This window comes from Mytilus galloprovincialis, chromosome 2 (genome assembly GCF_965363235.1).
Source record: "Mytilus galloprovincialis chromosome 2, xbMytGall1.hap1.1, whole genome shotgun sequence".
NCBI lineage: Eukaryota > Metazoa > Mollusca > Bivalvia > Mytilida > Mytilidae > Mytilus > Mytilus galloprovincialis.
In genome coordinates, this window is record NC_134839.1 from 44034556 (window position 1) to 44062075 (window position 27520).

The 27520-nt window shown below is 32.0% G+C and overlaps 1 protein-coding gene across 3 annotated transcripts in view; it reads right to left on the bottom strand.

Moving 5' to 3' along the window:
* Positions 1-27520, bottom strand: part of LOC143063644 (uncharacterized) — a 227862-nt gene that overhangs the window by 129144 nt on the left and 71198 nt on the right. For all 3 annotated transcript variants that reach the window (XM_076235897.1, XM_076235896.1, XM_076235895.1), the window contains 8 exons: positions 26887-27230; positions 26388-26628; positions 15605-16128; positions 10213-10357; positions 8160-8608; positions 7224-7353; positions 4118-4632; positions 1451-1601 (listed from right to left, as the gene is read on the bottom strand). In XM_076235897.1, the coding sequence (XP_076092012.1) occupies positions 1451-1601; positions 4118-4632; positions 7224-7353; positions 8160-8608; positions 10213-10357; positions 15605-16128; positions 26388-26628; positions 26887-27230 (2499 nt within the window). The remainder of the gene's footprint in view (positions 1-1450; positions 1602-4117; positions 4633-7223; positions 7354-8159; positions 8609-10212; positions 10358-15604; positions 16129-26387; positions 26629-26886; positions 27231-27520) is intronic.

The window sequence follows — 27520 nt, forward strand, 5'->3', positions numbered from 1 at the left end:
CAGAAGTCGAACCCTGAGCAGTTGGGGCAAGTATGGACACAACATTTAAGCTTGATACAGCTCTGAATTTAGATTGTGATTAAATAGTTGACACAACATAGGTTTCTGAAACAGAATGAATGTGGTCTAAGAACCTAAACTTAAAAACTTAAAAATTGGAAATTGGAAATTTACCTATTATGGTCCAATATCCAAAATCTAAATACATGGTTAGATTCTGCATATCATAGAACCCCAAGAATTCAATTTTTGATGAAATCAAATAATGTTCAATTTAAGACCCTTTAGACCTCAATATGGACCAATTTGAAAACAGGACAATACTGTGCAATTGAATATTTCTTGCTATTGCGCAAAACTGTGCAATTGAAATTTCTTGCTATTGCACAATATTGTGCAATTAGATAATTCTTGCTATTGCGCAATACTGTGCAATTGAAGATTTCTTGCTGTTGCACAATACTGTGCAATTGAAGATTTCTTGCTATTGTGCAATACTGTGCAATTGAAAATTTCTTGCTATTGCACAATACTGTGCAATTGAAGATTTCTTGCTATTGCGCAATACTGTGCAATTGAAAATTTCTTGCTATTGCACAATACTTAATATAATAATTTTGGACCCCGATTTGGACCATCTTGAAAACTGGGCCCATAATCAAAAATCTAAGTACATGTTTAGATTTGGCTTATCAAAGAACCCCAATAATTCATTTTTTGATGAAATTAAACAAAGTTTAATTTTGGACCCTTTTGGTCCCTAATTCGTTGGGACCAAAACTCCCAAAATCAACCCAAACCTTCCTTTTGTGGTCATAAACCTTGTGTTAAAATTTCATAGATTTCTATTAACTTATACTAAAGTTATTGTGCAAAAACCAAGAAAAATGCTTATTTGGGACCTGTTTTTGGCCCCTTATTCCTAAACTGTTAGGACTAAGACTCCAAAAATCAATCCCAACCTTCCTTTTTTTGTCATAGACCTTATGTTAAAATTTCATAGATACTTGTTTACTTATACGAAAGTTATTGTGCGAAAACCAAGAAAAATGCTTATTTGGGCCCTTTTTGGCCCCTAATTCCTAAACTGTTGGGACCAAAGCAGGTCACCGATAAGGAAAAAAAAATATTTTGCCTTAAACCCCAAATTATGGCGGGAAAATGGTGAAAATGTACATTACTTGTGAGCTACAATTTGGTCCAGGAATGATTTTTCAAGTTTAAAAGATTTCTCTAAGAACATGTGTAGAAATTTCATCAATGTTTATTCATATTGCTATATGCATTGAGAGTTTTCTTTTTTTTTTAAATTTGAAAAAATCAATAAACTTAAACACATGTCAGATTGAGAATGAAAAGTAATATTGGATTGCAGACATTTTGTCTTACTAAAGAGGACAACAAAATAAAGATTTACATTTTAGTGGAAAAAATATATCAAAAGACAAACCTTGGCACCCAACCTCCAGTAAAGCTACCATCTTTCTCAGTGTAGATTCGTCCACGTTCCGCACCAGTGAAGTTTTTGAGTTTACTTGATGATGTAAGTTGAGAATCTGTTACTATAAACTTGTTAGACAATCCCATAGGAATCTCACACACTGACAAAAGAGTTTCAAATAAACAAAATAAGTCTAATATATATAAACTAATTAATTATGTCTTAGGGAATATAGGATTTTTCTAGTTGTTCATGCTGTCTTTTGAACACTGGCAGATTATTTACTATTTATCAGTTAAATTAAGAAGTCATATAACTGACATTATTTCAAAATTGTATAACATGTATAAGATGCATAACATATACAGAAATAAGAACCAATACGTAAAAACACTTCATAGTGAATCAAGCATTGGGAAAAAAAATCTTAATTGGCTCTAAAGCATTTAGTATCTAATTATCATCTCAGCAAATAAATAAATTGCAGAAATTATAAAAAGTTCATTAGAAATTTCTAATGAGATGCCAAAAATTAAATCCCTTAATAATATTTTGGTGTTTAAATATTGCTACAAGAGGGGTACTGTGATGATGATGATGATATGGACATGTATGGTAGCTGAGGTTTATTTGTCATCAGGTAATGATTGAAGTTTTTAAACTATTGTGACTTTGGGTGATGGTAAAGGGGAGGAAATTCATTTTTCTTGACATTGTAAAACTGTTAGCATTTAGAAATTAATATTGATAATATAGCAATTTTAGGAATGAATGATGAAGTGGGAATGAAATGCAGAATAAAATTATATCTATATTAAAAGTATGATGAAATGAAGATTTTTAAAATCATTTTGCAGAATAAGATAATAATAAAGGATGAAATTGTGGCATGATTGTAAGTGGTTGTGATGTTATATAATTAGATTTGTGAATTTGTGGTCAAAATTGTTCTGACTGAAGTTGTAGCAAAAGTTGATATAAATGCTTTGTGTTTTCAAGTAGATTATAATTAAATTGTGGTTTTAGTTATTTCCCTTTGAAAAGAATTGTCAATATGGAGGAAGTTTTAAAGCATAGGTGGGTAATGTTTAAATTATTATTGAAGTGGATTGATATATTTGAATGAGAATGCTGATAAACAAAATTCTCCTTACACGGTAAGATTAAACACATCAAAGAACCCCAATGTTTCAAGATTAATTAAACCCCATTGAAATGGACCAGATATAAGCCTTTCAAAAAAAGTTTAATAAGCTGCTTTGCCAAGCTCAGCTGGATACAACCACACAGGTCCAACCCTGAACAGTTAGGGCAAACACGGACACAATGTTCAAGCTTGATACAGGTCTGAATTTGGTTGTAATTAAATATTTGACACATTATAGGTTTCTAACACAGAATAAATGTAGTCAAAGAACTTGAAACTGGTTACATGATTTTAATTTATATTCAATTGAAGATTTTTTGCTGTTGTGTAATATATACTGTACATGTGCTGTTGCACAATAATTAATAAATTTGTTTTCAGACTATGTACTAAGAATAAGCAAAATAAATTGTGACCCCCAATATTTCTTTGGAAAATTGACAATTTCTAAAATCTTGAGGAAAAAATCTGACCCCCCCCATAAATTTTTGTTTACCCCCCTCCCAAAAAATTAATATTTGAAGATTTTCTTTTTTTTAATTTCTTAAATCTAGACTGGAAAAAGTTTATATAGAGATCCATACACTGAAACTTAAGTTATTGACATTGACTCCATGATAGCAGTATACGGTTGCAAATTTTTTTCGCAGTTGTATAAAAAATTGCTTGCTTTTACCCCTTTTTGGCTTCTCATTCATAAGCAAAATGACCATAACCTCTAAATGCAATCCAATTTTTCTTTTGTGGTATGGAACCTTGTGGTACAATTTCATAGAAATTCACACACTTATACTTAAGTTATTGTCTGAAAACCAGATTTTTGGTGCCTATGGCCCCTTTAAGGCCAAAAATTCTTTTACGGTTAGAGCCAAAAGCAATCCAAACCTTCCCTTTGTAGTATGGAACATTGTGGTACAATTTCATAGTGAATCCTACACTTGTACAAAAGTTATCTTCTAGAAACAAAATGTCTTCTGAAAATGAAGAAAACTACATTGCCATTCCATCATATGGCCTCAAAAATAGCCGTTTTATAAAAAATAAAAACCCAACTTACCTTTGCACATACACTGAAGATCACAAAAGTAATAAATAGTGAGTCCAGGCACATGCCTCATATCTTTGAGCCTGTCTCATCCACCTTATTGATAATGGTTCTTTTTAAAACTAACCAAAACAAAATGAAAACTAAAGAATGTAATTACTTGTATCTATATGAGTTATACTGCTCAACTCATATACTGTATATGAAAATTCAGAAAGTATTGTGTGCATATATTATTGCGATTTTTGAAGAATGAACAAAAACAAGAAAATCTGCATACAGACATATGCATCGAATGCAAGTTCTAATTATTGCAACACTGGCCTAGTCACATAATTCACATTAATCAAAACCTCGCAATAATTTCTGAATATACAGTAATTGTTAGAGGAAAAAAATCAAAAATGTTACCAGTGAAGTGAACTAAATTCATTTGGCCTGAATATAATATCTAAATATGCACATTTTATATTAAATCACTTACATGGTGCAGGTGTTGGTGTGAACTGTAATTGTCCAGAAGGTACGGCTGTGCTACCTGTACCAGTATTTTGTCCTAAAGTTGGTTTTCCTTGTTGGTCACTGCCTGGATGAGCTGTTGGAATTATTTGTAACCCAGTTCCTGGTTTTGGTGTAGGTATACCTTGTGGTGGAACCTTTGGTCTAGGTGTGTCAGGAGTACAGCCAATCACATTCCATCTGAGTGCAGGTGTGTCTGTGTAGGATTCTGTGGGATACAGTCGAATGAACTGAGCTGTAATGTTACGGTTGAAAAGATGTCTTACTGGGGTGACATTGTCCTTGTTACCATTGAATGTTTTAGCAGTTTTGTCCCCTGTTCTGTCACTGTATGGGATGAAATTGATGCCATCTATACTTGTGTAGATCTGGTATGTTTTGACCCAGTTCTGAGATTTTCCATCACCTTGTGTAACTACACCAGACAAAAGTTTAGGTTTGAGGAAGTCAATCTGTATCCAAGGTTTAGTATCTGTTTTGCTGATAAAAAATAATCATTAGGCATTGTTTAATGAACTGGTATTTATGTTAATACAAAATTAAAAGATAAATTCAAAATGAAATAAATATTAGCACTGATGATCTCTTAAAAAACCAATACTGTAGCAATTGTCAAGATTAATCGTACCAAAGTATCTATAAGCTGTTTAAGATCATATCCATTTTCCATTTATTGACGTTAAAAAAATATTGTTTGAAATATAGTTCAAATTGTGCAAGAAACTTTATTTTAAAAATTTCTGTAACTCCCTAGAGTTATTAATGCTTTAACTTCAAATGAACAAACCAGAATGTTTGGACTCATCTTAAAAGAAATGAATAATCAGCACAACCTTTAACATGGCGATAATTCAAACAAATAAATTTTTTACCACTTCATCAATAAATAATAACATTACATTTGTGTTTCATTATAATATATTATTTGATTTGCTAAAAACATTCTGGAATAAACCTTCATTTCAAAATTTAAGATGACACAAGCTTCCATAGTAAAGTGCACAGGTAAATAAAGGAAAAACTAGATAGAAATCATGTTTTCATGATCCTAGCAAAAAATGCAATTGTAAGTATTCACTGTATTGAATGCTTCTTTGGGTAATTTTTTAATGGGTTGTCAAATCCTTGACCATGTGCACATTTATAGAATGTACTTCAGTCAATGCTTTTACAACCCGATAAATTTTCAAAGCATTCAATTTCTAAGTATTTAAAAGAATATTGATTAATTCTTCTAGAACAATTGTTAAAACCAAATTCTGCTAAAAAAAAAAAATTATGCAAAGTAGTGAAAATAAATTGCTTTGCCTAGGGCAGCTGGATACAAAATGGCTAAAATTAATATAGTTTACCTTCAACAGCATTTAAGGTGGTACCCAACACCTTGACTAAAATTAATTTGGCTCGTTTAATTTTCATAAAATTTTGACAAAATATTTACTTTGACCCTCTGAAAAAAATATAAAAATTTCAAAAAAAATTGAACCAATCACTTTCTCAGAAAAGAAATGGTTGGTTATATAGCAATTTGACAAACACTAATTTTGATCATTGAGAAGTTTAATATTTCCTTAACAATACCATGTGATTAAAATGTTTAGCTGATTTTACAGAGTTATATATCTCCCTGTAGTGTTAGGTACCACCTTAATAGTAACTTCTAAAGATAAATTGACAGCTAATCACCTCGGGACAATACAACATTTCTTTATAACAAAACCATTGAAAGGGAGGTTATAATTAATTACTCTTTTAAATAATAACAAAAAATACCCAAACAAATGATATTGATCACAAGTAAACAAATTTATTACTCTTTGATATACACTATCATTGTTTGTAATACTTATATAGCAAAAGTCCCAACATACAGAATCAAAGCTTTCTCAAAATCAATAAAGAGAAGTAATTCAAAAATATTGTTCTCTTCTATATACAGTAAAATATCATGAATCAATCGAATGCTATCCCTTATATAATGGTTGATTGTCCATTATCTATTTCATAAAGATCCAATGACCAATACTAAAGTAATTGTGCATTAACCAGGAAACTCTTGTTTTTCCCCCTTTTTAGTCCCTAATTCCTAAACGGTTTGAGTCATAACCCCCCAAAGCCAATCCTAGCCATTCCTTTGTTGTATGGAAACTTGTGGTACAATTTCAGAGAGATCCAAAACCTGTTCCACCAGTTATTGTCTAGAAACTATAAAAATGCTTATTCAGGTCCCATTTTGGCCCCTTATTCCGAAACTGTTGGGACCATAACCCCCAAAATCAATCCCAACCTTCCCTTTGTGGTTTCAAACCTTGTGTTCAAATTTCATAGATTTCTACATATACTAAATTTATTGTCTTTGGACGACGCTGATGTCGACGCTGATGACGTGATACCAATATACAACCACAGAATTTTTTGTGGTCATATAAAAACTTGTCGTTTATAAACTAATAAGAATGTGTAAATAGCAAATAAATTAAGTGAGATGGCCTGTAAATCCTGTATTTGATAGTTATTTTCAAAGTTTGAAACTTTGAATGTAAAACAGTACGGCAATTTAGTTAAATACTGTTTAATTTAAACAACACTTTAGTGTTTGAAGGACCTTCCACTAAGCCAAAAAATGGAAGCAGTCTACAACACCAAATCCAATAGAATAAACTATTGTTTTTTATTTTATAAATTTTTAATCAATGTTATGAGGAGAAAACAGAAATTTTTAATGAAAATAATATTTGGTATTAATGTAATAAGTAAATATTGGAATTTTAAAATTAAAATTGCATATAAATATTAAAGTAAAATAATTAAAATGATTCACAATTTCTTTTTTGTCAAGAACCAAAATAGTGGAATGTAAACAAACATTAGCAAATCAATTTTCTTTTCTTTTTTGGTTGCAGTTCTGTATAATTCATGCCTCTGTTTGCCAATTTGAATTTTGAAATGAAAAACTGAGGATTACCCATGCACTTATTGCTACAGCTAGCCATTTGAACAGATATTAATTAAAGTTTTTGGAGGGAGAAAATTAAATGTGAAAGTGGAACCATTATATGATTGTTTTCTACCTTGGCATCCATGAGCCACTTGCATATATTCTACTGGCTTGTGGTGTTGATGTGTTTTGTGATGATGATGCTGTCATTTGTTTGTTATCAACAATAAGAGAACTCTGCACTCCCATCGTCAGCAAACAAACTGAAATTCAAAATGTTATGCATAATTCTATAAAATTCATTTCTATGTCTTTAGGGATATTAGGACAATGCAGGATACTCCCTCTCTAGGCTCAGCAAATATTTAACGGTTTTTCATTAATATACTCCTACAGCCATAAAGATAAAGAGCTGTTAACTAGTCACTGGTTTTGACAATGACATTGATTCTTTATCTATGAAGAATTTGTGACACAAGAAGATATCATATTTTCTATTTGGACTAAGGTATATAAAAGGGGGGCTTCGTTCATAAGACTATACCTTCAGTGGTCATTAATTTAACTCTGTTTCAATCATGCATGATTATAAGACTTATAGATAAGTATGTAAATTTTGGCAATAATGTTTAATGTCTATTTCCATTTAAGCTTTTTTTTAATAACTAGTCTCATTAGAATACGAATATTTTCATTTGTTTCTAATCCAATATTATATATGTTATATAAATGCTTTATACAAGATAAATCTTCAGTTTTCAAGAAAGAAATTCCATGAAACCAAATTCAGTCTTCAATTATAGTATGAAAACTTCAAAAATCCTGCATTTTTGAAGAATAAAAACTGAAAGGGAGCTTACCTCAATAGATTCACAATTCACCAAAGTTTCATGAAAATGGATAAAAGTGTTTTTTTGAGTTACTGTTAAGATATTTTGATAAGGGACAGACGGAGAGTCAGATGGAAGGACGGACAGACGAACAAATTTACGTCAATTGATAAAAACAATTCACCAAAGTTTTATGAAAATCAGTAAAAGCATTAACAAGATATAAATGGTTATTTCACCTTTTGGTGGAGCTATATATTGGTCTGGATTTGGATGAGCTGTTGGTTTGAGCTGTGCTGGCACTGAAGGTGATACAGTGGTAACACCTGGTGGTAAAGTTGGTTCTGGAGTTGTAATAACTACTGATGGATTACAACCTAAAAGATTAAATCTTATAGCTGGGGCTCCAGTGTATTCTCCAGGATAGATCCTGACATATTGAGCCACAATATTACGATTAAAGAGGTATGTTTCTGGCTGTGTATTGTTCTTGTTTCCTTGGAAGATCTTTGGTGTAGTGCTATTCTCCTTGTTGCTGTATGGTTTAAAAGTCTTTCCATCTGTACTAGTGAGTACTGTGAATGTCTTTACCCATTGTGGAAGCTGTCCATGGCCCTGAATCATCACTCCTGTAATTGTCTTGGGTTCCAAGAAGTTCACTTCAATGTATGGGTTCTTGTCTAGAGGTCTAAATAAAGTAAAAAGTAGTTTGATCAAATAATATAAGGCATGCATTATGGTTCTGTGGATTCATTATTATTCGTTGGATACCAATTTTCGTAGATTTTGTGGGTACATATGAACCACAAATTTAAAAGTTCAACGAATAATAAATTTTCTATAAATTTGTATGCTGACTTTCACAAAACCATGAAATCAAATATTCATGAAAAGGCATGTTTTCCTCAATCCACGAAAATTTGAACCCACCAAAATAAAGGAATCCACAGTAAACAGATACATATATTTAATAAAAGCATTTTAAGTTTCAAACAACCGTAAAACTGATCAATCTGAACATTATTTTCTAACATATTGATTACATTGTACACATGTACAAATGTACATGTATCTGACACTATATGTCAAGTACAATGTATTAGAACTGCTAATTATTACAGGATGTACATTGCAATAATGAAAACTTACATTTAAATATTGGAATTAATATTCTATTACAGTAGTACATGTACAGACACCATATTACTGTAAATTTGAAATTTGTTTCATCAAATCAAACTGTCCAACTGGTTAGAATTTTTAAACACCTTCTGTCACAGCTGTAGAGGAACTATAGTCAAATCACCAAAGTGATAAAATAATGTTTACTACAAGTAATTAAGATTTCTTAATTCCACTTCATTGCTATTATGAACTAGCGCTTAAAATGTCAATGCATATTGTTATTGTAAAGAGTCATTTTAGATTTGAAAGGTGAGTGTACATAATTTTTGAATTGCTATGAAAATGTCCAAACTAAGTACTCATACTAATTTTCTTTTAAAAAGTCGTCTATTTTTATAAGAATCACACATCAGTTTAAAATAAAACTCTGTGAAGTTAAATTACCAGATGTTGTCAACATGTTTCCAGGGGGATTTAATCTAATAAATATTCCTCATATTCATTGGATACACTGTCTTATCTCCCATTAAACTTTTATTAAAAAGATATTGAAGGTTAAGGTTTTTATCACAGAGTACTTTAGATGTTAGATTTGAAGCATGTATAGAAAACAAAAAAACAACAATTAGAAGAGATGATTCAAAACTTAAATTGGACAATTTTTTAGTAATTCATAATTGTTACCACCCACACTTCGAAAGACTTTTTTTTACCTTATCTTTAAAGATTGATTCATTACATTAAACATATATTTCAAAATTTAAGGCCAACAAATCATTCCAGCCATGAAGAGATTTAGAAGGTATTATATGGTTACTACTTAAGACTTTTTACATGTTCTACTCCTAATGTTGCCTAGTTTCGGGGCACTGGGGGCCTTTTTTAAAATCCTTGATCCACATCTGTATACATGTAGATCTATTCAAAATTATTTCTATAAATAAAAACTTTTCTTTGGAAGGACTGACCATTTTTACATATTAGTTCATATTTATAAAAGATATGTTTTTTTTAGGAATTTAATGTGATTCTAGTTTTGTTTTTTTCCTGTTTAATTCATTTATAACATGTTTAGTCATTAGGCAATTTAATGTGTCAAATTTTTAAAACATAAATATATTGGTCTTTAAATAAAAAATTTTTTTTTTTAAGGCAGGTCTAACTTACGATGGAATCCAAGCAGTAGGCTTTTTCTCTCCTTCATTAAGACGACCATAGCTGGCTCCTGCATGGCTGTCTTTAGATGAAGATGCAGTCAGTTGAGGTTTACCTACAATTAGGAAGTTCTCTATCCCCATCTTTATAGCACACACTGAAAAAAATGAAGAAGCTGTATTTAAAGTAAAAAGCTAACCAGACATTCACATCTTTTCATTACATAAGTTAAAGCATATACAGTCAAAGCTGGGTAAACCTGGCCCTGTATAAACCAAATTCATGTCCACTCTGGCCGAAAATTGAAGTCCCATTTTTCACCTTTATATTCTTTGTAAAAATACTCCTTGCAAACCATGGGAGGGATCCGTTTGCGCCAAAAAAGCGTCCTTTTGCGCCACAACATTTTTCTCCAATGCTACGTTTGCGCCACCTGTTTTATAATTACATGGTATCATTTGCGCCAAAAATAAAACATACGATTGCGCCAATTAGAAGAAAAATGACTTCCATCCTCCTTTATTTGGACTTGGAACCGTCAGTTTACACGGCAAATGTTTCCATTTCTGAAACATACTTTCTTCTTACTGCTGCTGCATGGGTACTTCCCCATTTAATGTATGTAGTAGCTTGTAACTTCCCTTTATTGTCCAAAAAGACAAACATTGAAGAATGAACTGCATAAAACAGTTGATAATAATTCCTGTAGAATGCTTCTGCTCCATTACTGGTACGTTACTTGCGGTAGATAGAGTTTCAGTCATACGGATGGCGGAAACAAAGCCCTATGTCAACAATAGCTTCTGTTTTCTCTTTTGGCATATCTTGTATTAAATATTCAGCAAATCAATAAGTGTTCTTCTCTCTCTGTACATGGACTGACTAATGCATTTCTCTCAAGATGCTCATCTTCATGATGAAATATCTCCGAACATATGATACTTTTTAAGCCAAAAATAAGAATGAATATTAATCATATTTATCATATTTATGATCATAGATATGTGTACAGGTAAATTTATTTCAATAATAATTACGATCAGTAGTTATATGCATGTGGGTTTGCACTATTTTTGCCCCAAAGATGGTCATCAGGTGCAAAAAGCGTCGATTTTTCGTCCTTTATCTTGACCCCGAAGACCCAGGGATGCTGGTAAATAATTACTATCAGTAGATATATGCATGCAGGTTTGCACTATTTTTGCAAGTTGTAGACCTCTGAACTTCCTGTGTAAGACACAGAAGGGAAGCTCACCCCTCCAGAAAACTGAGTTTCATCCGATTTCAATTTTTCAAGTCGGTATTTGTGATCAAAATGCAATTTAAACATGAGAAACATGACTATAGATAGCCTTAGGTTTAGGGAAAATGCATAACTTTCGAAATAAGTATATAATAAAGCTGACTTCTAAAAAAATGGAACGCCATTGGAGCCAAATAACGGTGGTCTGGGTACGCCCGTCATATGACAGGTACCGCATGGTAAGGGTTAATAAATAGTTGATGACGTTTTTTATCAGTTTAAAATTCAAAATGAGACAGAACTTTTAAATGAAATATATCTGACCTTAATAACATCCTATCAAACCAAAACCTGAATAAACCCACCCACTGTCCAAACCAGCCCTTTTTAACTTTCCCCTAGCCTCCCGGATTATACAGGTTTAACTGTAATAGGGCATTTTAAAACATCCTTTTTGTCCATTTTCGAAGAAAATTGGCCAGCTCTTTTAATGTGTCATACTGGAATGTTATTTGATGCAAATATCAAACTAGAGGCTCTAAAGAGCCAGTGTTGCTCACTTTGGTATATATGCATATATACATGTTTGTGATTTAAAGTGTCTATTTATCTATTAAATTTTTGATCATATAAGGCAAAATGCAAAAAAAATGATAAAACTCATCATCAAAGAGCAATAACTCAAATAAAGAGTCAACTGATAATTTAGACCATGTGTAGATTTATTTGTAGAACTAATGACTTGCTGATCATTTTTGCAATTTTAAGTTTTCATAAATTTAAAGCCTGGTCGTTTCAGAGAAGATTTTTGTAAAAGTTAATGGAAGACAATGAAGACGACAAAGGACAACATTAATGGACGACAGACTAAGAACATCAAGTGTTGAGAAAAGATCACTTGGTCTTACCACCAGGTAAGCTAAACTAGAGGTTCTAATGAGCCAGTGTTGCTCACCTTGGTCTATGTGCATATTCAACAAAGGCCACTCTTAAACATTGTAGATGAGAATAGAATTCATGACAAAAATCTCAGTATTGTTAATCTTGTATTGCTGATCATTTGCTGATCATTAAGTCTGTTTAGTTTCTCTCTAAGTTTTTGCTCATATCACAAAAGAGGGTAAAAAATCCTTATTTAAAGGGCTGGGCAATCACTCCTATAAATAGACAGCCTACTACCTTTATCAGCGAAATGTGACTTGTTAGTAGATCTTGCCTTGCTATTCATTTTTGTGATTTATAGTGTTTATTTATCCATTATAATTTTTATTATGTAAGGCAAAACACCCAAAAAATGATAAAAATCTTCATTCAAGGGCAATAATTCCAAGGAAACGTCGGGAAATTTCCTCTTCATTGTCTTAATGGTAGATCTTGTCTTTTAATTTAAGTTTCTAGGCAAAAACGCAAAAAATTGATAAAAATTATCATTAAAGGGCAATAACTCAAATAAGGAGTCAGCTGACGATTTTGAAAATCTCAAATTATTTGATGAACTTGTTTTGATGATCAATTTTGCAAGTTAATGATTCTATGTATCTATCATAGTTTTCAAGATAATAGGTAAAAATTTTAAAAAAATGGTAAACATTTGTCATTTAAGGGCAATAACTCCTACAAGAAAATGTCTGACAATTTTGATGTATATGAACAATAGGTAGAACTGATGATTTTGATGTATTTGGACAATCGGTAGAACTGAACATTCTGAACATTTTAGCTGTGTCAGATTTAATCTATTAATAATAATTTTCAAAATCATAGAAAAAAACTTGCATTTTGACGCTAAGTTCTATTTTTAGCCATGGTGGCCATGTTGGTTGGCAGGTGAGGTCATTGGACACATTTTTTTTTTTAAACTAGACACAGAATAATGATTGTGGCAAAGTTTAATTAAATTTGCCCCAGTAGTTGCAGAGAAGATTTTTGTAAAAGATTACAAAAATTTACGAAAAATTGTGAAAAATTAACTTTAAAGGGCAATAACTTCTTCAGGGGTCATATTGACTTATTTGTAGATCTTACCTTACTGACATTCTTGTTGTTTTACAGTTTATCTCTATCTATAATAATATTGAAGATAATAACCCATAAATGGGGAATGTGTCAAGACACAGATGATGCCCCCGCTTGCATATCATATAAAGTTATAAAGGAACATAACTGAAGAACAGTAAAAGTGACGCTATCCAACACTTGAGTTAGAGAATGGAAATGAAAAATTGCTGATTTTTTCCCATTTGTAAAGGGGCTTAACTCTAGAACAGTAAAAGTGACACAACCAAACTTTTTTTAACTTGATCTGTATTTTTTGGTAATACGCATTGTGTATAAGTTTCATAACATTTGGTTGAGGCTAACTTAAGTGAGGGAATGAAAACAAAAATTCAGCAATTTTAAAATTTGTAAAGGAGCAAAACTATAGAACGATAGAGCTAAGAAAAATTTAACAAAAGTTTTCTACCCAAGGTCTTTTGGACTGATGGACATAGTTGAGCAGTTACTAGACCTGTTTGCAATGCAGATAAATATGGCATATGCAGGAAATTTCCTTGTTTTTGTACTTGTATTGTTGGTATCCCTTACTTTAGAGTAGAGACTTTTAACTATTATAGTGCAGTCTTTCAAACTAGTTATTGTTAGGCTATCTTTTGCTTTTGTAGGATTAGGAACTCTTGTTGGTACTTTTGACTTAAATATAATTGGATACATGTATACAGTCTCATGAACATGCATTTACATCTTTTTTTTAATGTAAGATCTGACGTACAGTAAGATATCTGCAAATAAGGCAGGAAATATTGATATAAATCACTAACTAGAGGCTCTAAAGAAACTTTGTCGCTCACCTTGGTCTATGTGCATATTAAGCAAAGGACACAGAAGGATTCATGACAATGTGTTTAGGTGTTGGTGATGTGTTTGTAGATTTTACTTCAATGAACAATCTTGCTGCTTACAATAATCTCTTCCTACAATGAACTTGGCCCAGAGGTGGCGGTGGAAAATATTTTGTAAAAATTTACAAAAATTTACAAAATTTATGAAAATTGTTTAAAATTGACTATAAAGGGCAATAACTCCTTAAGGGGTCAATTGACCACTTTGGTCATGTGACTTATTTGTAGCTCTTACTTTCCTTTACATTATTGCTGTTTACAGTTTATCTCTATCTATAATAACATTCAAGATAATAACCAAAAGCTGCAAAATCTTCTTAAAATTACCAATTCAGGGGCAGCAACCCAACAACAAGTTGCCTGATTGGTCTAAAAATTTCAGAGCAGATAGATCTTGACCTAATGAAAAAAAATTTTACTGCAGATTTGCTCTAAATGCTTTGGTTTTAGAGATATGAGCCAAAAACTGCATTTCACACTTTGTACTATTTTTAGCCATGTCAGCCATCTTTGTTCGCGGGTGCGGTCATCAGACACATTTTTTAAACTAGATACATACCTGTCAACTGACCCGTATTCTGCAGGTGTGACCCGAGATTTTCACAATTCTGAGGGATCACCGGGAACACCCGCCGGGACATTGAAATAACCCGGGAATTCCGAAAATGACTCGATTTCACCCGTATTTCTTAGCCTTGAGATTGATTTCATAAGTAATATTCCTTTGAAATACCGGCAAATTCGTAATTCTTCCATGAATAGGAAGTTCATCTAGCTATGTAAATTGTCAAATTAAGTGACCCATTAAGTGCATGGCTTCACTTGACAGCTTTGGTGTCAAACACACTGTTAATTAACACCAGAGACATATAATACACAATCCGTGAAAAGGAGAAACCATAAATAAACCGACAATCATAAAAAAAAAAAAAAAAAAAAAAAAAAGATAGTAACCAGAAACGGCAAAATTTCCTTAAAATTACCAATCTAGGGGATTAGAAGATTTTTTTAAAAGTTAACGAAGACTGACGCAGGATGACAACGCACGCAGGATGACGACGGACGACGGAAGCCAAGTGATGAGAAAAGCTCACTTGGCCCTGCGGGCCAGGTGAGCTAAAAATGAATAATATATGAACTTTCTCAAATCACTTTAAAAAAAATCAAAAAATCATTGAATTCATTATAAAATGATTCATCCTAAAGGCTTAGATATTTCATATCTACATAGGTGGGTAACTTTGTTATCAACACAACTCACATGGTTCTAAAGTATGGCCTGGTGTTGGGCCTGGTGTTGGTGTCCCTTGTTGTAATGCTCCTGGGGATGGTGTTGGTTTCCCTTGATCTGGCACTCCTGGAGACACTGTAATAATAGAACCACCACTATGTGTATCTGTACCAGTTTTAATTGGTACACTACTAGTACCAGTTATAGATGCTGTGTGATGGTGCATCCCTGGTATGTAGTAGTAACATCCAAGGAGATTAAATCGAAGTCCCAAGCCATTTGGACCTCCATTTATTGGATGGATTTTGAAAAATCTTGCTGTGATTGGTTGTCGCAGAATGTGCCTCATGATGGTATTTCTGTCATGATTTCCTTGGAATTCCATTGGGGTTCCTTGTGGATTATATGATGTGAATGTAAAGCCGTCCATACTGTAAGTGATTTTATATTTGGTTACCCACTTGTCCTCTTTGGCACTACCCTGTGTCATAATACCAGATATCAGCTTGGGTTGTTTCATATCAACAAGAATCCATGGTTTTGTGTCATTTGGGCTGAAAACAAAACAGACAATAGAAATTTCATCAGAAATATTATATTTGACTCATATTTGTCTTCCATGAAATAATTTCAATATGAAAATGAATTTTTGAAATTATTAATTATTGGTGTGAAATTCAAATTCAATACATTCACCTGAAATATTGCAATTTTTGTTAATCATTTATTCAAAATGAAATGGGATAAGAATACATGTAGCATTGATTAGAACTTACATCCAAAATTCTGATGCATTGTTTGTATGCATTAACTTTTTTAATTGTATCATTATTTTTTGTCGATTTAAATTGAATACAAATTGTAATAATACATGCAAATGCTTGTTTCTAAATCAATAGTTCTATTTTTTAAATATCTATTACACTAAAAATAATTATAATTTAACTTTATAGTTATTGTAAACATAATAGTGCAACATTTTGCACAGTCTTAAAAATTATATTCACTGACATTGAATAAAACACTATGTAGATTTAGAAATTTTCACTTTCTACTAATAACTAGTTCCAGTGCAACTTTAAACCAGGTGCTCCACAGGGCGCAGCTTTATACCACTGCAGAAGTCGAACCCTGAACAGTTGGGGCAAGTATCGACACAACATTCAAGCTGGTTACACTCTGTATTTGGATTGCGATAAAAATTTTGACATAATATGAGTTTCTGACACAAAACAAATGTCAAGATCTTACAAATCTACTGCGCAATATTGTGCAATTAAAGATTTCTTCTTTCAACTTTTCAAAAATTTGGAATTTGAGAAATTTGAAAAAAATTAAATGAAAACAACTACCATGCACCCCTCTTTTTTTTGCAATGTGTCCAAAACCTGAAATTTCTTTATACATAATATACAAGTAGTTTAAGGGAGGTTAATTCAAACATACCCAACATTGTATGTTAAATGTTTTAGAAATTACCTCCCTTACACTGCTTTTAAATTGTCTTAATTGTCCATTGACCAGAAATACCTAGTTTTTCCACTTTTTTGCCCCTAGTTCTGAAACATTTTGAGCCATAACCCCCCAAAGTCAATACTAACCATCCCTTCATGGTATGGAAATACGTGGTTTAATTTCAGAGAGATTCATAAACTTAAACATAAGTTATTGTTTGAAAACTACATAAATGATTATTTTTTTGCCCCTTTTTCCTAAACTATTGGGACCATAACCCCCAAAATCAATCCCAACCTTCCTTTAGTGGTATTGAACCTTCTTGTGAAAATTTATAGAGATCCATACACTTAAACACAATTTATTGTCTGTAAACTAGAAAAATGCTTCTTTTTGTTCCTTTTTTAGCCCCTTATTCCTACATGTTCGGGGAAATTAACCCCAAACTCAATCCCAGCCTTCCCTTTGTTATATGAAATCTTGTGGTACAATGTCAGAGAGATCCATACAGTTACACACAAGTTATTGTCCGGAAACTAGAAAAATGCTTGTTTTTGTCCCCTTTTTGGCCCTTAATTCCTAGACTGTTTGCCCCCATAACCCTTAAAATAAATCCAAACCTTCTACTTATGGTATTAAACATTGTGGTACAATTTCAGAGCAATTGAAATACTTATACACAACTTATTGTCCTGAAACTAGATAAATGCTTGTTTTGGGCTTCTTTAGGTCCCTTTTTCCTAAACCTTTGGAACCATAACCCCCAAAATCAATCCCAACCTTTCTTTTGTGGTTATTAACATTGTGTTAAAATTTTATTGATTTCTATTTACCTATACTTAAGTTATTATCCGGAAACCTTCTGTCATCTGTCTTTGGAGGACGCTGATGACGACGCTGATGACGACGACAACGTGATACCAATATACAAACCAAAATTTTTTTTGCGGTCGTATAAAAATGTAGTTTCAGGTTTTTACTTTTTTTCCAACCAAGTGTACTAGTATTAAAGTAGACAAACAGTTTAGTAGTGAAGAAATGGCTTGAAGACAAATTTAATCTATATTTGTACAGATTTTTTTTTGCAGCTTTAGAAGCCAGTAAATAGTTGGAACTTTGATGTTATTAGGTTCTGGTTATAAAGTGGTAGTAAAAAGTTAATGTTTGTTAACGATGTCATTTTCTATAAAATTCAGTCAGTTGGAATGTTTTTGAATTTGTGATTTCCTTTAGTAGAACCTCAATAAAGAATCTATGTCAGACAATAATGATATCAATGGCAGCCTTATCAGCCTGGACAAAAATAATTCCTTGCCAAATTCTTTAGCAAATGTTTGATATGAAAAATAGGGCTATTATGGTTGTTGTTACAAGTAAAATGTTCTTAAAAACGTTTTAAACCAATGTCAACTATATTCATTACTGATTTGAACAAGAATGTGTCCTCAGTACACGAATGCCCCACTCGCACTATCATTTTTCTTTGTCCAGTGGACCGTGAAATTGGGGGAAAATCTCTAATTTGGCATTAAAATTAGAAAGATCATATCATAGGGAACATGTGTACCAAGTTTGAAGTCGATTGGACTTCAACTTCATCAAAAACTACCTCGACCAAAAACTTTAACCTGAAGCGGGACAGACGGACGAACGGACGAACGAACGGACGAACGAACGGACGGACGAACGGACGCACAGACCAGAAAACATAATGCCCCTCTACTATCGTAGGTGGGGCATAAAAAAGAAGGACTATTTGTCAGCTTATTCTTGTTTTATTCATTTTATACAGTAAGTACTGTAAGTACAGAATGAGTACATAATTATATCACTCCAATTAATAACTGCCTTTGGAGGATATTTAGGTTCTTTATAAGGAAGGATATCACTCCAAATAATAACTGATTTTGGAGGATATTTAGGTCCTTTATGAGGAGGGACATCACCCCAATTAATAATTGCCTTTGGAGGATATTTAGGTCCTTTATAAGGAAGGTTTACAGGATGATATCACCCCAATTAATAACTGCCTTTGGAGGATATTTAGGTCCTTTATAAGGAAGGTTTACAGGATGATATTACTCCAATTAATAACTGCCTTTGGAGGATATTTAGGTCCTTTATAAGGAAGGATATCACCCCAATTAATAACTGCCTTTGGAGGATATTGAGGTCCTTTATAAGGAAGGATTACAGGATGATATTACTCCAATTAATAACTGCCTTTGGAGGATATTTAGGTCCTTTATAAGGAAGGATATCACCCCAATTAATAACTGTCTTTGGAGGATATTGAGGTTCTTTATAAGGAAGGATTACAGGATGATATTACTCCAATTAATAACTGCCTTTAGAGGATATTTAGGTCCTTTATAAGGAAGGATATCACCCTAATTAATAACTGTCTTTGGAGGATATTGAGGTCCATAATAAGGAAGGATTACAGGATGATATCACCCCAATTAATAACTGCCTTTGGAGGATATTTAGGTCCTTTATAAGTTCCGGTATAATGGCGGGAACAACAGGGCCATTCTTGACTGCAATATTTTTGATCATTATTGCTAACTGTGAGAAGTATAAAAGACAAGATGAGTCTTATAACTTTATAAATTCTAACATTATTCACGAAAAAACATCATGGAGCACAGCAGAACTGCTAGCTGCCATAAATCGAGGTGGTAACCAAAGTAAACAAAGACGAGGGGAGATAACCAAATTAACATTATCAGAAAATAAACATCCGTTTATATTTAGACCATCGTACAAAACTTTAACATTATTATTTCTACTGAGGAGCGGAGATATTCACTACAACCCAGGCCCGCCAAAAACAGTAAAAAACAACTAAAATACCCATGCACAAATTGTAAAAAGGGGGTAATAGCTACGAGTAAAGCTATCAGCTGTGACCAATGCGAAGAGTGGTCTCACGTCAAATGTACTAAGACAATCTCAAAAAAACAATATGAGGAATATGTCAAGAACAACACAGACTTCTCATATATCTGCGACAACTGCTCTCTACATCATCTACCTTTTAACAACAGTAAGCATATAAATTACCAATCTGAAGATACTGCGGACACTCGAGCATCCTTTAACATTTCTACTAGTGAAAACCATGATGATATATTTCGACTTTTTAAGCGTAAGGGTCTGCCTTTTATCCAGTGTAATGCACGCTCCCTTCTTCCAAAATTGTCATAAATTAAAATAGTCGCAGCTCAGACAAAAGCTGCTGTAATCTCAATTACAGAATCATGGCTGGACAATACAGTAACAAATGCTGAAATTCACATTGAAGGATACAACATTGTGAGACTAGACAGATCTAGAAATGGTGGAGGGGTGTGTGTATTCATCAGGGAGGACATTGCGTTTTCGCCAAGACAAGATCTTCACGACGACAGACTTGAGGCCCTCTGGATAGACATCTTAATACCAAAGACCAAGACGATTACTATTGGGACCGTTTACAGACCACCAAAAGAGGCGTCCTTTCTTATTAACTTTGAAGAAATATTAAATAAATTAAATCAATTAAATGAATTGTACATTGTTGGTGATATAAATATATGTTTATTACATAAAAAGTCATCTTTATATAAAAACTATATGAATATTTTACAAATGTCAAATTTGAAGCAATTGTTATGTGAACCAACAAGAATAACTGAAAACAGTAAAACTTTATTAGATCATGTAATTGCTAACTCTGAAGACAGAGTCAGTCAATCGGGTGTTAATCCAATTGGACTTAGTGATCATTTTATGACATATTTTACTAGAAAATTTGAGAGAAAAACAATTTTAGATAGTGGAGAAAATTTAATCAAAATAAGATCCACCAAAAATTATAATAAAGAGGACTTCTGTAAAAAATTAAATGATGCTAATTGGTCTGAATTATATTTATGTAGAGAAGTGAATGGAACTTGGGCAAAATTTAAAGATATTTATTCTTCTATTTTAAATTAAGCAGCTCCTAAAAGTGATATTAAAATAAAAAAAACATACAGAGCCATGGATGACTTCTGAAATTATTGAACTTATTCAAAAAAGAGATCTGCTTTTGAATATATATAAAAAAACAAATAGTAAACACTTTTATTACGATTATTGTAAATGCAGAAATAAAACCCAGAGAGAGGTAAACAAAGCTAAGTCTTCATATTTTGAAAAAAAAATAGAAGAAAATAAAAATAATCCAAAAAATATCTGGAAACAGTTTAAAAGTATGGGTTACAGTACAAAACAGAAGGAGAAAGTAAAGTTGTACTTAATATAGATAATGAGAACTGTCATGACTCAAATACAGTGGCTAACTATTTTAATAACTTTTTTACAACTATAGCTAATAACTTAGTATCAAAATTACCACCAGTTCCAAAAGTGTTTGATATTAAAACAGACATATTTAAAAAAATTTTACAACACTGTTTGTTGTAATGATTTGAATTTTAAAATAAAACCTGTGACTGAAGAATATATTTTTAAACAGTTACAACAACTCAATCCAAGTAAAAGTACTGGATTGGATGGAATACCATCAAGGTTTTTAAGAGATGGCTCAAGTATTTTAGCAAAGCCAATTACTTATATAGTTAACTTGTCAATAACTTCAGGCATAGTACCTGATGAGATGAAAACAGCTAGAGTGTGTCCTATATTTAAGAAAAATAGTAGACTGGATGTCGGAAATTATCGACCAGTCAGTATTTTAATTGTAGTTTCTAAAATTGTTGAAAGATCAGTATATTCACAACTTGAAAAATATCTGGTGGAAAATGATCTACTTTATAATTTACAATCTGGTTTCAGATCTGCTTATTCTACAGATACATGTCTTATACATTTGTTAGATCATATTAAAAATGAAACTGCTAAGGGACTTTATACTGGAATGATAATGTTAGATTTACAAAAAGCCTTTGACACTGTCGACCATCTTATATTGTGTGACAAACTACAAAAAATGGGTGTCAAATGTACTAAATGGTTTGAATCATATTTATGTAATAGACAACAAAAAGTTAGTATTAATGGTACTGAATCTGATTTAAGATATATTACATGTGGAGTACCACAAGGGAGTATTTTAGGACCACTTTTATTTCTATATTATGTTAATGACATGTCTATAAGTAAAATTTTATTATATGCAGATGATAGTACCATACTTTACTCTCATAAGAACCCAGAAGTTATATCGGAGAAACTGGGTAAGGAACTTGAATCTTGTAGCAAATGGCTGATTGATAATAAATTATCACTTCATTTGGGGAAAACAGAAACTATTCTGTTTGGGTCAAAACGTAAATTATCTAAAATTCGTAACTTTGATGTTACTTGTAATAATCACACAATTTACTCGCAAAATTGTGTGAAATATTTAGGCCTTAATATAGATAATTCTCTTTCTGGAGAAAAAAATTTAAATAATATTATTCAAAAGATAAATTCAAGATTGAAGTTCCTATACAGATAGGAAAAATGTTTATCAGAACAATCAAGAAAGACTTTAGTAACAGCTTTAATTCAATGTCATTTTGACTATGCCTGTTCTGCATGGTATGCTGGTGTCAGCAAAAAATATAAAGATAAGTTACAAGTATTACAAAACAAATGTGTTAGATTTATAAAAAAAACACTGGATATAGATCAAAAGTTGACCATAATGTATTGAATAGTATTGGTTATGTTAATATTGAAAATCGTGTTAAACAATTGAGATTAAACCATGTACATAATATTTATTACCACCATTGTCCAAATTATATGTATTCAAATTTTACAAAGGTGAGACATTTACATCACCATTTCACACGAAATAGTGAATATAACTTCTGGGTTCCTCGAGTAAAAAGTCAACAAAAAGACACATTTTATTTTAATGGCATACAAGATTGGAATATGTTGCCAATTAAGGTTAAAAAAATAAAGAAAATAAAAGATTTCAAAATTAGCGTCAAAGAGCACTTAACCAAAAGTTATAGTGCGGCTTCATCAGACTCCTTTTTATATTATTAATCATATTTTTATATAAATTTCTTTTTATATGAATTTTTATGTCATATTAATTTGTGTGTTATCTTTTTTTGTATGCCAAACACTATAAGCCGTTTACATGAAGGGACCCCATTGGAAACAAGCTTTAGAGCTTTCATGGGTTATCCCTGATAAAATATCAGCAAATTGTTTCATACACTTAAGGATACTGCACTCATAAAATGCCAGTATATTTTACCATATTATGTGTTAGTATTGTCTATGTATCGTATATATTGTGTATTGTAATTATAAATATGCTTTGATATTTTATTGAATAAAATATTATATTATTATAATAATTTAAGGATATCACCCCAATTAATAACTGCCTTTGGAGGATATTTAAGTCCTTCTTTATAAGGAAGGATTACAGGATGATGTCACTCCAATTAATAACTGATTTTGGAGAATATTTAGGTCCTTTGTAAGGAAGGATATCACCCCAATTAATAACTGCCTTTGGAGGATATGTAGGTCCTCTATAAGGAAGGATATCACTCCAATTAATAACTGCCTTTGGAGGATATTTAGGTCCTTTATAAGGAAGGATATCACTCCAATTAATAACTGTCTTTGGAGGATATTTAGGTCCTTTATAAGGAAGGATATCACCCCAATTAATAACTGCCTTTCGAGGATATTTATGTCCTTTATAAGGAAGGATTACAGGATGATATTACTCCAATTAATAACTGCCTTTGGAGGATATTTAGGTCCTTTATAAGGAAGGATTACAGGATGATATCACTCCAATTAATAACTGTCTTTGGAGGATATTTAGGTCCTTTATAAGGAAGGATTACAGGATGATATCACTCTAATTAATAACTGATTTTGGAGGGTATTTATGTCCTTTATAAGGAAGGATTACAGGATGATGTCACTCCAATTAATAACTGATTTTGGAGGATATTTAGGTCCTTTATAAGGAAGGATATTATACAATTACTGTCTTTTGATGAGGTAAATATGCGGTTTTATTGACTTTTGAGAAATGATATTCACTGAGGCCGACGGCCGAAGTGAATATCAGTTTTTCAAAAGTCAATAAAACCCCATATTTACCGAAACAGAAGACAGTAATTGTTTTATTCCATATTCCGAGAGAAGAAAATGTATTTAATGACAAACGTATACCAATTTTTTTTACATGAAACATTTTACCATAACGTTGCATGTAAAAGCGCGTGACGTTTAGCGCGGTGAATAACACTTTCTCAAGTGAATATGCTTTTTTATTCAAAATCCAATTCATATAGAGAAACCTACTAAAATAATACCAATATGGAATAACACTAATTACTGCCTTTGGAGGATATTTATATCCTTTATAAGGAAGGATTACAGGATGATATCACTCCAATTAATAACTGCCTTTGGAGGATATTTATGTCCTTTATAAGAAAGGATATCACACAATTAATAACTGCCGTTGGAGGATATTTAGGTCCTTTATAAGGAAGGATATCACTCCAATTAATAACTGCCTTTGGAGGATAGTTATGTCCTTTATAAGGAAGGATTACAGGATGATATTACTTCAATTAATAACTGCCTTTGGAGGATATGTAGGTCCTTTATAAGGAAGGATATCACCCCAATTAATAACTGCCTTTGGAGGATAGTTATGTCCTTTATAAGGAAGGATTACAGGATGATATCACTCCAATTAATAACTGCCTTTGGAGGATATTTAGGTTCTTTATAAGGAAGGATTACAGGATGATATTACTCCAATTAATAACTGCCTTTCGGGGATATTTAGGTCCTTTATAAGGAAGGATATCACTCCAATTAATAACTGCCTTTGGAGGATATTTAGGTCCTTTATAAGGAAGGATTACAGGATTATATCACCCCAATTAATAACTGCCTTTGGAGGATATTTATGTCCTTTATAAGGAAGGATTACAGGATGATATCACTCCAATTAATAACTGATTTTGGAGGATATTTATGTCCTTATAAGGATGGATTACAGGATGATATCAACCCAATTAATAACTGCCTTTGGAGGATATTTAGGTCCTTTATAAGGAAGGATATCACTCCAATTAATTACTGCCTTTTGAGGATATTTATGTCCTTTATAAGGAAGGAATACAGGATGATATCACTCCAATTAATAACTGATTTTAACTGCCTTTTGAGGATATTTAGATCTTTTATAAGGAGGGATATCACCCCAATTAATTACTGATTTTGGAGGATATTTAGGTCCTTTATAAGGAAGGATCACAGGATGATATCACTCCAATTAATGACTGCCTTTGGAGGATATTTAGGTCCTTTATAAGGAAGGATATCATCCCAATTAATAACTGCCCTTGGAGGATATTTAGGTCTTTTATAAGGAAGGATTTCAAATTTCAGTCCTGGACTTTATTATTAAGGTCTCTGTATTTGTCAGATATTTTCATTTTTACACACCTGGTTATAATTTAAAACATATTTCCAAGGTTTTTTTTTACAGCATGATAATTTAGAATGCCTGTAATATTTATAAAATCAAAACCTTTATTTGATTTAAAAAAATTGTTTTCTCTGATCTTCAGGGCAAACAATTTTAGGAAACTGTTTAGAATAACAGAATGCAATTATAATTTGGATAATTTCATACTGGGACTGCAATATGGAATTTTGTTGTAATCCTCCTAAATTTGAAGTTATTCATTGACAGGTAAAAAAATATCTCAGTTAACAGATGATGTCTGCCATCGTTTTTAGAAATATTATATAGGTCCGAAATATTTGTATGTTTGAATCTAGTACAAAATATTCTCTTATTGCATTCTTGTTGGAGTGGAAAGACATGTAAGACATTTTTGGGCATAACATTTTATATTGATAGAAGGGTAACCATGATTTTTAGTATTGAAGATGTTAGCAATTGTAGTATTTCTAGCTACTCAATTTTGAAGATTCAGACATGTAGATACCCTTTAAACAAGATTGGTATAACATATTTTTCCATTCCTGAGCTTCATTTTATTATTCCTATTTCAAATTGAAAGGAGCACAGACTGGCATCCAGAACATGAACCAGCATACAGGAACTGAAGCAAGTTAAAAAAAAGAAACTTTACTACGCAAGATGTCAAGCGCTATCTGCCCTCAAGTACCCTACAAAGTATGTAAACTACAAAACCAGTGGACAAAAACAAAAGACAGGTTAAATCAGGGTAGCATCTGACTAAAATCTGACTAAAAAGAAGAATGGGGCTGAATAATGAAATATACATGTAAAGTCAAGAGAATCTGATTGTTAGGACTTTAAATATAACAGTACATGTATAAATCTTACTGAGGAATCCATGATCCAAATGCATTCTGAAGACGTCCATATTGTGCATTAGTCATCTTTTCTCGAGATGATGAACTGGTTAATTGTGAATCCTTAACATGCAGACTGTTCTCAATTCCCATTGGTTCATAACATAATGGGCGAGCTGTAGGTATGATCTGCATGCCTGTGCCTGGTGAGGCTAAGGTACCAGAAATGGTCGGTCCAGTATGTGGGGTCACCTCAACTGTTGTTGTTATTTCTATAAAAATACAATGAATAAATGTTCTCAAACTTTGCAATGCTTAAAAAACAAACTGCTTATAGATTCAGAAGATAAGAATGATAAAAACATGGAGCTGAAAAAGATCTCATTCTTTGACCTGTGGATTTTGATTGATGCCTTGTAATGATGCATAAATTAAAATCTTTTTCTCTGCAAATATCCTTACAAAAAGATACATAAACTAACGATTAAAATCAAATCTAACAAATCTAAATTATCTTTAATATAACTCACTTGGTGGTGTTCGACAGGACAAGACTTCAAATCTAAGTGAAATTCCACCGTTGAATTTTTTAGGCAATATTCTGACAAAATGTGTTCGGATTTCATTATTGCCATGAGCACCATCAAGCATGACATCAACTGGTGTATTTTTGTCATGATTTCCAATGAAAACAGCGTCTGACCCAAGGTTAGCATCTTGAATGGTGGACCATGTCTGACCATTAAGACTTGTAGCAACACTGAACTTAGATACCCACATATCTTTGTTAGGGTTGCCCTGAATACGAATTCCAGCTACATACATTGTTTCTCCTAAGTCTATCTGAATGTATTCAGATGTGATATCATTGTACCTAACAACAAAAAAATGTGTTCAATTATAATAATATGCAAGTTGTCTTTTTTCATTTAGTCTCTTAGGGAAAGTTGTCTATTTGGCAATCACACCTAAATCTCCTTATTTTCATATGACCTGCATGATGTAAAAAAAAAGATTTCTACATTATTGCATCTCATTGGCAATCTAACCACATCTTCTTATATTCATATTAGCCAGAATTTCAACTTCATTTAGATTTTACTTTATTTTGTCATTTTAAGGTAGATTAAGTGTATAGAGCCTTAATTCTTGCATTGTAAAATA